This window comes from Mytilus californianus, unplaced genomic scaffold (assembly GCF_021869535.1).
Source record: "Mytilus californianus isolate M0D057914Y unplaced genomic scaffold, xbMytCali1.0.p SCAF_10, whole genome shotgun sequence".
Lineage (NCBI taxonomy): Eukaryota > Metazoa > Mollusca > Bivalvia > Mytilida > Mytilidae > Mytilus > Mytilus californianus.
Window position 1 is genome coordinate 3,062,735 of NW_026262582.1, and position 13,220 is coordinate 3,075,954.

Below are 13,220 nucleotides of genomic sequence, written 5' to 3' on the forward strand. Positions count from 1 at the left end.
ATCTCATAGACAGGGCTCATGGAATGTAGCTAGATGAATTTCCCCTCCATATTTCTTCCCTAGGTTAAGCTCATAGACTGGACTCATGAAATGTAGCTAGGTGAATTTCCCCTCCATATTTCTTCCCTAGGTTAAGCTCATAGACAGGTCTCATGGAATGTAGCTAGGTAAATTCCCCCTCCATATGCTTTCCCTATGTTAAGCTCATAAACAGGGCTCATGAAATGTAGCTAAGTGAATTTCTCCTCCATATGCTTTCCATAGGTTAAGCTCATAGACAGGGCTCATGGAATGTAGCTAGGTGAATTTCCCCTCCATAGTTCTTCCCTAGGTTAAGCTCATAGACGGGTCTGAGGAATGTAGCTAGGTGAATTTCCCCTCCCTATGCTTTCCCTATGTTAAGCTCAGACAGGGCTCATGGAATGTAGCTAGGTGAATTTCCTCTCCATATGATTTCCCTATGTTAAGCTCATAGACAGGGCTCATGTAATGTAGCTAGGTGAATTTCCCCTCCATATTTCTTCCCTAGGTTAAGCTCATAGACAGGGCTCATGGAATGTATCTAGGTGAATTTCCCCTCCCTATGCTTTCCCTAGGTTAAGCTCACAGACAGGGCTCATGGAATGTAGCTAGGTGAATTTCCTCTCCATATGCTTTCCGTAGGTTAAGCTCATAGACAGGGCTCATGGAATGTAGCTAGGTGAATTTCCCCTCCCTATGCTTTCCCTAGGTTAAGCTCATAGACAAGTCTCATGGAATGTAGCTAGGTGAATTTCCCCTCCCTATGCTTTCCCTAGGTTAAGCTTATAGACAGGGCTCATGTAATGTAGCTATGTGAATTTCTCCTCCATATTTCTTCCCTAGGTTAAGCTCATAGTCAGGTCTAATGGAATGTAGCTAGGTGAATTTCCCCTCCATATATCTTCCGTAGGTTAAGCACATAGGCAGGTCTAATGGAATGTAGCTAGGTGAATTTCCCCTCCATATTTTTTCCCTTGGTTAAGCTCATAGACAGGGCTCATGTAATGTAGCTAGGTGAATTTCACCTCCATATGCTTTCCCTAGGTTAAGCTCATAAACTGGACTCATGAAATGTAGCTAGGTGAATTTCCCCTCCATATTTCTTCCCTATGTTAAGCTTATAGACAGGTCTAATGGAATGTATCTAGGTGAATTTCCCCTCCATATTTCTTCCCTACGTTAAGCTCATAGACAAGTCTCATGTAATGTAGCTAGATGAATTTTTTGATAAAATTATAGACGATTAAATTTATTATTTTTACGAAATTGTCTGAAAAGTACTATTTACCGATTAATAGTTTTAAAATTTATTTACTGGAAGCAAACATTTCTCCGTACTTTCTGTATAATAAAACACTTATTTACTGCAGGGCATTCGGACCATAGCAAACAAATAAGTGTACGCAATAATTTACTCAGACATTTTCCTTATAAACCTTTAAAATCAAAATAGTTGCTCCTAAACAGCCACTGGATTATAAAATATTACGTCAAACTTACCAAAACTACCCCCCCCCCAAAAAAAAAACAAACAAAAAACAAAGCAATTATTTATTACATATTGACTTTTTATGTCGGGCCCTTTTATAGCTTGCTATGCGGTATGGGTTTTGCTTCATTGTTTCTATTTCGTATGGAACTAATATTTAAAGCAGTATGAACATTAAATTGATATGAGACAAAAGTTAAATGCAACTAAGGTTTTGCACACAAAATCATATTACTATTTAAAATTCAAATATCAATTTATAATTAAAATGTATTTAATTGTGTCGTGATACAAGAAATTGTACTGGCATTATTTGCACAGTACTTTGCGAACACTGAACAAAATTAACCTTAAAATGTACTTATTATTCTCAAAATCTGCAAACCGTGAACCTGCTTAACACATCTGCCCTGGTGTAAACAAAATGTATTGATTAAGGATTCGTTTATCAAATGGTCGACCTAGATAATCTCTTCAATCTGTAATTACTTTTATGTCAGAAATGTCAGAAACATGAATAATTATTGAAAATGTGTTCTTGACTTGTATGTGTGTGTGTGTGTGTTTGTTTGTGTTTGAAGAGTAAAATTCAATGTTTTATATGATTGTATTTATACAGTCTGTATACGCTATATGCATGGTAAATGATTATATTCTTTATATTTGAGCACCCCATTATTCTCCATTCTTTATTTTCTTGGGCCATTTTCTATTCTTTATTGTTGACCCATGTTCCATGTTTTTCCTATTCCGTTAACCTAATCCACCTTCATAAATCATCTGTGATCTTTTTGCTAGCTGTTTTATCTTGTCATTAAGATTTCGAATATTATTTTACTTTATTCGAATGCACAATTTAGTCTATTTTTCTAAATATTAATATGTTCATATAATACCTTAGAACAATGCACCTTTAAAATATAACCGCTAAAGTTGACAGATGTTTATACAGTCATGTTACATTAGATGTACATCTTCCGTCCTGCAGTAAGATCTATGTTGAGGCGCTGTGTATGATGTATAAATACATGTACACAGCCACTTCTGGTCGGATCTGAACTTTACAAACAATGCCTCGTATTTGGAGAGGCTTTTGGAATGGAGTATGTTACCTGTTACTGGGCTAAATTTCTGCTTGTATTCACTCTTTAATACTCCAGTAATATTCTACATTTCCCGCCCTCCTCTGGGTACCAAAACTACTTATTCAAAATTTAAAAGTATATTCTCTCGTCCTTAACATGCATAAAATATTTGTCACCGGACGTTAAGCCAAAAAAAAAAAAACAAAAAAAACTATCAATCAATCACTCTCTAAATAAAATTGCAAATAGAAATACATACACAAAAATATTATATGTTGATTCACAAAGGACAATGACTGTACTAGAAAAAGATTGGGTCGAGTTTCCTTTTAAAGAGTTGTACTATATCACAAATAGAATAGCATACTCTAGTCAATCGATAAGAACTTCTGATGGATTAGTAGATTGGTGTGTAACGCCCAGTGGCAAATATTACATGCATATCAGGACAAGACCATGCTAATTTTAATATACAGATATGAACCCTGCTTTGAACTAGTCACACTCTGATCAAAGATGTGTTAGTTTAAAGTTAATAGTCGACAGGAAGACATGTAATATTACCTAGAGAAACGTTATGCCGACTTTACGAGCCGAAGTTTTATATGGCATTGTGTATTTATTTTGTTTTTGTTTTTCTATAATACCGTTATTTTAGAGTTGGTTTCCCTGTACTTGTTTTTATAGATTTTTAAATTGAAAAAAAGAATTTTGGTGTATTAATTACAACGATAAAATTCATGCAGGATGGTCTGGATGGGGGTCCTTCATTTCTCCATTCTTTAATTTTTTTATGCCATTTTTCTCTGTTCTTTATACTTTTTGCCCTTTATTCTCCTATTCTATATATTTTAGCACCTCATTATTCTCTATTCTTTTTTTTTTGGGTCAATTTTCTCTTTTCTTTATATGTTTTGTCCATTATTCTCTTGTTCTGTAGACCCCCCCCCCCCCCCCATCCACACCCTCATACAGGTACGTGACAAACCTAAAGAACATAGGAATTATACTATCAGTCTTTTTTTTTTAGAGACAAGTGCCTGTGGGTAATACCAAAAAAATATAGACTACATGCATTAGATTGGGCAATACGATTATCTATAGTTGTTAACACTCATGTCATTTGGTCTCTAGTGGATAGTTGTCTCATTGGCAATCATACCACATCTCCTTATTTTTACTCTGGTGGATAGTTGTCTCATTGGCAATCATACCACATCTCCTTATTTCAACTCTAGTGGATAGTTGCCTCATTGGCAATCATACCACATCTCCTTATTTTTACTCTAGTGGATAGTTGTCTCATTGGCAATCATACCATATCTCCTTATTTTTACTCTGGTGGATAGTTGTCTCATTGGCAATCATACCACATCTCCTTATTTTAACCCTGGTGAATAGTTGTCTCATTGGCAATCATACCACATCTCCTTGTTTTAACTCTGGTGGATAGTTGTCTCATTGGCAATCATACCGTATCTCCTTATTTCAACACTAGTGGATAGTTGTTTCATTGGCAATCATACCACATCTCCTTATTTAAACTCTAGTGGTTAGTTGTCTCATTGGCAATCATACCACATCTCCTTATTTTAACTCTAGTGGATAGTTGTCTCATTGGCAATCATAGGACATCTCCTTATTTTAACTCTGGTGGATAGTTGTCTCATTGGCAATCATACCACATCTCCTTATTTCAACTCTAGTGGATAGTTGTCTCATTGGCAATCATACCACATCTCCTTATTTTTACTCTAGTGGATAGTTGTCTCATTGGCAATCATACCATATCTCCTTATTTTAACTCTAGTGGATAGTTGTCTCATTGGCAATCATACCATATCTCCTTATTTCAACTCTAGTGGATAGTTGTCTCATTGGCAATCATACCACATCTCCTTATTTTTACTCTGGTGGATAGTTGTCTCATTGGCAATCATACCACATCTCCTTATTTTAACTCTAGTTGATAGTTGTCTCATTGGCAATCATACCACATCTCCTTATTTTAACTCTAGTGGATAGTTGTCTCATTGGCAATCATACCACATCTCCTTATTTTAACTCTAGTGGATAGTTGTCTTATTGGCAATCATACCATATCTCCTTATTTTAACTCTAGTGGATAGTTGTCTCATTGGCAATCATATCACATCTCCTTATTTTAACTCTGGTGGATAGTTGTCTCATTGACAATCATACCACATCTCCTTATTTCAACTCTAGTGGATAGTTGTCTCATTGGCAATCATACCACATCTCCTTATTTTTACTCTAGTGGATAGTTGTCTCATTGGCAATCATACCATATCTCCTTATTTTTACTCTGGTGGATAGTTGTCTCATTGGCAATCATACCACATCTCCTTATTTTAACCCTGGTGAATAGTTGTCTCATTGGCAATCATACCACATCTCCTTGTTTTAACTCTGGTGGATAGTTGTCTCATTGGCAATCATACCGTATCTCCTTATTTCAACTCTAGTGGATAGTTGTCTCATTGGCAATCATACCACATCTCCTTATTTAAACTCTAGTGGTTAGTTGTCTCATTGGCAATCATACCACATCTCCTTATTTTAACTCTAGTGGATAGTTGTCTCATTGGCAATCATAGGACATCTCCTTATTTTAACTCTGGTGGATAGTTGTCTCATTGGCAATCATACCACATCTCCTTATTTCAACTCTAGTGGATAGTTGTCTCATTGGCAATCATACCACATCTCCTTATTTTTACTCTAGTGGATAGTTGTCTCATTGGCAATCATACCATATCTCCTTATTTTAACTCTAGTGGATAGTTGTCTCATTGGCAATCATACCATATCTCCTTATTTCAACTCTAGTGGATAGTTGTCTCATTGGCAATCATACCACATCTCCTTATTTTTACTCTGGTGGATAGTTGTCTCATTGGCAATCATACCACATCTCCTTATTTTAACTCTAGTTGATAGTTGTCTCATTGGCAATCATACCACATCTCCTTATTTTAACTCTAGTGGATAGTTGTCTCATTGGCAATCATACCACATCTCCTTATTTTAACTCTAGTGGATAGTTGTCTTATTGGCAATCATACCATATCTCCTTATTTTAACTCTAGTGGATAGTTGTCTCATTGGCAATCATACCACATCTCCTTATTTTTACTCTGGTGGATAGTTGTCTCATTGGCAATCATACCACATCTCCTTATTTTAACTCTAGTTGATAGTTGTCTCATTAGCAATCATACCACATCTCCTTATTTTATTTCTGCTGGATAGTTGTCTCATTGGCAATCATACCATATCTCCTTATTTTTACTCTGGTGGATAGTTGTCTCATTGTAATCATACCATATCTCCTTATTTTTACTCTAGTGGATAGTTATCTCATTGTAATCATACCCCATCTCCTTATTTTTACTCTGGTGGATAGTTGTCTCATTGGCAATCATACCACATCTCCTTATTTTAACTCTGTTGAATAGTTGTCTCATTGGCAATCATACCATATCTCCTTATTTTTACTCTGATAGATAGTTGTCTCATTGGCAATCATACCACATCTCCTTATTTTTACTCTGCTGGATAGTTGTCTCATTGGCAATCATACCACATCTCCTTATTTTTACTCTGCTGGATAGTTGTCTCATTGGCAATCATACCACATCTCTTTACTTTTACTCTGGAGGATAGTTGTCTCATTGGCAATCATACCACATCTCCTTATTTTAACTCTAGTGGATAGTTGTCTCATTGGCAATCATACCACATCTCCTTATTTTTACTCTGATAGATAATTGTCTCATTGGCAATCATACCACATCTCCTATTCTGCCATTATTTTTATAATAAAAATATGAAACATTACCACAACCACGGGGCAAACAAAAAATAAGAGTTACAATTTATAATGACAGAGATTTCAAATTTATATCCGTTTTGCCTTTAAAGAAAATGTTCCTGTCATGCTTTTAAATACATATCAAGAGAAAAAAGTAGTCCAACTACCGTACCACTAGCCTGTCAACACTGAGGTTGTACCATCGATTCCTTTGTAATTGGCTAGGGATGCCAGTTTTCCTGCCGAAGGTCGGTGGTTAATTCCGGGCATTCCGGCTTCCTCCACCAATAAAAACTGACCGCAACATAATAGCTAATAGTGCCGAAAGTGGTGTTAAACACCAATCAATCAATCAACTTTTTTTAATATCCATTAAAGACTGATCGATTGTTTTCACGTCGAATCACGACTATTCCTAGCACAGTTTACACTTTTTCAATTGAAGGTGCATTGAAAAAATATCTGCACAACTATAAAAAGTACGTTATTATTCCTCGTAATCAAAATAAATTAATCCGCCTCATCAATAAATCATGGAAACCGGAAAAATTAGTCAAAACAAATGTAATCAATCGTTTAAATAATAAGTTGATTTAATTTCTTGAAAACGATTCGATTTAATATCAAGTTACGTCAATAATTTATGTGTGTCCTCTTCTTTGGTCATATTGTCATATCGTATTCGAGTAGTTATATATCCTTTACTTTCATATTTTTAGGGTTGAGCGTCTCTGAAGGTAAATCTACGACCTTTTTCGAACATTTGATCGATACCTCTACTGGTGGACTGCTAGTTCCGGAATGGGCGGTGTATTATCAGCTCAGAAGCCAGTGCTTCGGTACTGACATCATTTAAAACATACCTTTCATAAATTTCATGTTAAAAGTTTAAGTAATTATTAAGAAATTCAGGTTCCTACTCTGTTAGACAAAGTAGACCTTACATGCAATTATAAGGTCCCTTTTGTACATATAAAATTGAGAATGGAAATGGGGAATGTGTCAAAGAGACAACAACCCGACCATAGAACAGACAACAACAGGTCTTCAATGCAGCGAGAAATTCCCGCACCCGGAGGCGTCCTTCAGCTGGCCCCTAAACAAATATATATACTAGTTCAGTGATAATGAACGCCATACTAAACTCCAAATTGTACACAAGAAACTAAAATTAAAAATAATACAAGACTAACAAAGGCTAGAGGCTCCTGACTTGGGACAAGCGCAAAAATGCGGCGGGGTTAAACATGTTTATGAGATCTCAACCCTCCCCCTATACTATTCATGTAGTGCTAGTAGTTTTATCCTTGTCCTTACATTGTTTAACCTTGAACATTTATGATGATGGAAAATCTAGAAAATCGGTTCGGACACGCCACATGTGTAAAGTGTTATTTTTCATTTTCATCTTCAGAGACCAGACATGTATTCATTAATAAAAGTTGAAGATACCTGCGCGAAATTGTTAAAGTTTTATTTTCATTTTCATTTTTAGAGACCAGATTATATGTCAAATGTATATAATTATAATTCTGTTTAAAAAAGATACTAATGACTAATGAAACAACAGACGAGACGACGAAAGTCAGTATACAGCTTGATTTACGCAAATCAATAACAATATATATAGTTTATAACAAACATTGATATGTATATAAAGGCCAGAAAAGCGTTAAAGGTCAACATAAAAAAAAAACAATACAGGAATTTGCACTTATTGTCTAGTGAATATTATGCGGAAACATATAAAAACAATCTCAGATTAAATATCAAATTCTGGTTTATTATTTCCGCTTCACTAATAAGAAAACCGATAACTTTTTCGCGGAAATAAACCAGATTTGCAAATACCCAATATGTATACTCTTAACGTGCCGCAAAAAACACTTTTGCATGAAATTTATACAAAGGAGGCCCAAACTAGACAAAGTTTGGAGTGGAACAGGTAAAAAGTCTGCATTAACTATAAATGTAGCTCCATAACACACATTGATATATATATAAAAGCCAGTAAAAACTAAATAGGTATTGACACTAATTGTCTAGTCAATATTATGTGAAAACATATTAAAAAAAATCTCAGATTAAATATCAAATTCTGGTTTTATTATTTGCGCTTCACTGATAAGAAAAACCAATATTTTTTTTACGGAAGTAAATTACATTTGTACATTCACTATGTTAACATAACGCACCGCCACAAAACCACAGTTTTGCACGAAAGTTATATAAAGAGTTATTTTCATTTACTACATGTAGCACTGGGTCGATACCACTTCTAGTGGACTGTTAGTACCCGAGGGTATCATCAGCTCAGTGGTCATTGCTTTGGTACTGACATGATTTCTAACATAATTTTCTTAAATTCTTCGTTGATAAATTAAGAAATTGATAAAAATTAAAGGTTAATACTCCCTCAGTCAAAGTTGACCTTAGGCGAATTTGGTTATTCTTTTTATGTCCCGTTTCTGTTTTGGTCATTCAACTCCTTACGTTTCTACGTATATATGTATACATCCCTGGCATTCAAATATGTTGGTTTAAGCATTCCTGATGAAGGTAAATCCAGAAAATCTCTTCGTACATTTGTAAGCATAGTCTTATTTTCATTTCGCTCTCGCTCAACTTCAAACATGTTAAAAAACCGTTAAAATTCAAAAAACAGTGACAAGGTAAAGATATGAATACGTAAAAAAGTGTTTGCGGAAATAGTTGTTAGAAATATAAAGACGTAATTACATGATGTGTGTATAGAAAATGCCAAGAAATAAAACTACAAAGTCCGAAACAATTACGAAAAATGGGAAGATACTTAAACATATATAACAGCAATTCAAGAAATAATATTGAAAATTGCATATTACATCTTATGTTGTTCCAAGTTTAAGATATCAAACATCGTTTCATTGATATACACATAATATTCTAATGTATTAAGTTGATAAATGTTTAATGAAGATGATTCATGGCATATAATATTAGAACTAAAAAACAGAAGATTTGGAATGGCTTACCGTTAAAAAACAGCAGCATTGCTACAACGAGCACACTCTCAAGGAACCAGTTAAGTGTCATTTTTTAAAGTGTGTGTCCAATGATGCTAAATAGCCTGCTGCAATATTTCTTCATTCATTTCCATAGAATCGATGAAAACAAACGCGAATACACATTAGTGACTACGATCAATACTCTGGTTTAGACCAATAATCAACCCTTTTGTGTTATGGTAGGATATTGTGCAAGCGTATGGATAATCGATTGACAATATTATCTCCCTTGATAGAAAGTGAAGATTAGCAGAATAGGGTTGACTAAACAAGGAGAATAAGCACGGCTAAAAGAGGGCTTTTTGATGTTAGGAAAAAACTTTAACACTTTAAGAAGTTTCACTTGTAAAGTTAATAATAACACCAGATGTTAATATCTTTATTATTATAACATAATGCTGTAATCGAAAATCACTTCGTGCCGGAACTAATCATTTCAAGACGTATGTGTGTGATGTATTATAATACTTTACTGATGTAACTATCAATATCTTTATAAACCTAGTTGTCTATATACTTTAAATTGTTACTTTAAGTTTACAACTTTGTTACCTTAAGCTTTACAGCTCATCGGATTACACATGATATAATAGTAATTTTGCAATTAACTTGTAGAAAGAGAATGTAACCAATTTTGTAGAATACTGTCCCTACTTTTAAACGGGAGTCACATAAATTTTTCCCCAAACAGTCTACTGATTTATATTTTGTAGTTAAACAACTGTATCAATTTAAATACACTCGGTCTATACCAGTTATATATATTTTATAAACTTTACCCTTTTACAAAAGTTAATAAGCTCTTTACTTTTTTTCTCTCGACCTACCATCTGTCCGTTCATGTAATTGCTCAAAAACCATCTCGTTTAAAACAACAACTTCCGAAATTAGATATGATATTGTAAAATGTATAAACGATCAGTTTGATCACGTGTCAACGAACTTTTGAATACAATTGTACCTCTTGTTTAAAAATCGCAGCCCACCATCAAACATGGTCGCCACTTGGCTAAACATTGGGAAAATATGATTGAAACATTACAGTTGTATGTGATTTAATAAAAAAAGTACATAATTACTAATAGCAAGCATTGCCAAAATGAAAAATTGCGATTTTTAAAAAATAATTTAATGAAATCAGAATCAAAAATTAGAACGATAACAAATGATTGATTGATAAATGTTATCCCGTTCCCCCACTTAAAGCATTTTGACTTAAACATAGAAATTTAGTTTATTCCTTTTAGGACTTTTTCTCTTTTTCTTGATCTATTTTGCCTATTATTCTCTATTCTTTTTATAATAATACCCCAATATTCTCTATTCTATCTTTTTGGGTCCTTTTTCCTTATTCTTTCTTTTTTATGCCTATTATTTCCTTTTCGCCCATTATCCTCAATTTATGCCTATTATTCTCTATTTTATGCCTTTTATTTTCTACTTTATGCCTTTTATTTTCTACTTTTTGCCCATTATTCTCTACCTTTTGCCCAATATTCTCTGCTTTTTGCCCATTATTCTCTATTTTGTACATCCCATTCAGACCCTCCTACATTTTGAGGTTTCAGATTATTGTTAAAGTATTAGTAACTAGTATTATGTTGTTTAAAGTAGTTTTGCGCCTACGACTTTCAACGATTTCTATGCTAAAAACTGAGTTGTCTACCCTATATAAAGATATACTCAGGCTTTCCTTATGTAAGAACGTTAGTCGTTGATTTATCATGTATCTGTTACACATTAACAACTTCTTTAAAAAAAGTTCACGAACTTCTTTATAAAAAGTTCACTAACTACTTTATACATACATTCATGTAAATATCATATTCAAGAAAAACGCCTAAACGTAAATGTCGATACCAAGTTAGAATTCAACAAGTCATAGTTAGATTTATATTCAAAATTTTACAAAAAAATCGTGGCATCGCCCATTTAATGATCCTTAAACGTCAGTCCTTTGTCAGATTGTAATACTAACACACACCCTATTGCTGGCTATCGGTACTGTAGATCTGTCAGATTGTAATACTAACACACACCCTATTGCTGGCTATCAGTACTGTAGATCTGTCAGATTGTAATACTAACACACACCCTATTGCTGGCTATCGGTACTGTAGATCTGTCAGATTGTAATACTAACACACACCCTATTGCTGGCTATCGGTACTGTAGATCTGTCAGATTGTAATACTAACACACACCCTATTGCTGGCTATCGGTACTGTAGATCTGTCAGATTGTAATACTAACACACACCCTATTGCTGGCTATCGGTACTGTAGATCCGTCAGATTGTAATACTAACACACACCCTATTGCTGGCTATCGGTACTGTAGATCTGTCAGATTGTAATACTAACACACACCCTATTGCTGGCTATCGGTACTGTAGATCTGTCAGATTGTAATACTAACACCAACCCTATTGCTGGCTATCGGTACTGTAGATCCGTCAGATTGTAATACTAACACACACCCTATTGCTGGCTATCGGTACTGTAGATCCGTCAGATTGTAATACTAACACACACCCTATTGCTGGCTATCGGTACTGTAGATCTGTCAGATTGTAATACTAACACACACCCTATTGCTGGCTATCGGTACTGTAGATCCAACACTGATCAAAATCTACCATATACGATTGCAAAAATTCCTTGTGTTGCAATGTCAATTGGAACGGCAGAAACAAATCAGTTGTACACAACAACAAAAAAAATTGTTTTAAATGGCAATCGGGGACACATATACGTAATAGAGATTGTAATAATTATGTTTATAGTACATTTTAGCGATTTCATCCGTGTGACCTCTATCTAAGTATGACTTGGTCACATGGACATTCTCCCGAACACCAAACCCATCCCATGGGACCTCTATATAAGCATGGCCACCTAGACATTCCACTCCCGTACACCAAACCAATCCAATGGCACTTCTTTAAAAGCATGGCCACCTTATCATTTCACCCCCGAACACCAAACCCATCCCGTGAGACCTCGTTATAAGAATGGCCACCTTGGCATTCCACTCTCGCCACCAAACCCATCCCGTGGGACCTCCGATTGGATGAGCGGGATGTATAAATATGTAGTCTGGTCCGATCAGAGTTAAATTCGATACTTTATTTGATAATTCAGAAAAAAATGTGCATAGTACTATTTGTGTCTTAGTCACATATCTCATGCACATTTATTTGTTTTAATTGAACCATTGTTTTGCACTCTAGCTGTGAATACTTGTACAATGCTTTAAAATTCAAGCTGATTATAGTAAACATTTTCTCCTGCGTGAACCCCTGTTCTGTTTTGTTACACCCGACTCTTCTCTGTGAACAAATTTCATCCTCTGTGAACTCCTTTCCCCCTCTGTGAACACTTTTCCTCTTCTGTGAACACCATTTCAAGTATTGTGTTCTCCTCTATTAACACATGGAACCTCTTTTCTCCTCTGTGGACACCTGATAACCCGTTTTCTCCTCTGTGATCACCTGTTAAATCCTTTTCTCCTCCTTTAACACCTGTGAATTCGTTCCTCCTCTTTGAACCCTTGTTTTTATCTGTGTACCCCTTTTCTCCTCTGTGAACCCTTGTAATCATCTGTGAACACCTTACCTTCTCATATATATAACGAGATGGTACCCAAATTGCATCTATTTTGACAATTTTTTAACCTGCGTTTATTTATGATCCAGACAAAAGTTTCCATTCTGTATTTAGTTTGTAGCTGTATCCTTATTT

The 13,220-nt window shown here is 34.9% G+C and overlaps 1 protein-coding gene across 1 annotated transcript in view; it reads right to left on the bottom strand.

The window, feature by feature from the left end:
- LOC127717463 (uncharacterized) overlaps positions 1-9,645 on the bottom strand; it is a 30,140-nt gene extending 20,495 nt beyond the window's left edge. Inside the window, exon 1 of the mRNA XM_052223098.1 lies at positions 9,445-9,645. Within this exon, the coding sequence (XP_052079058.1) occupies positions 9,445-9,505 (61 nt within the window). The 5' untranslated portion in view covers positions 9,506-9,645. The remainder of the gene's footprint in view (positions 1-9,444) is intronic.
- Positions 9,646-13,220: the final 3,575 nt, after the last annotated feature.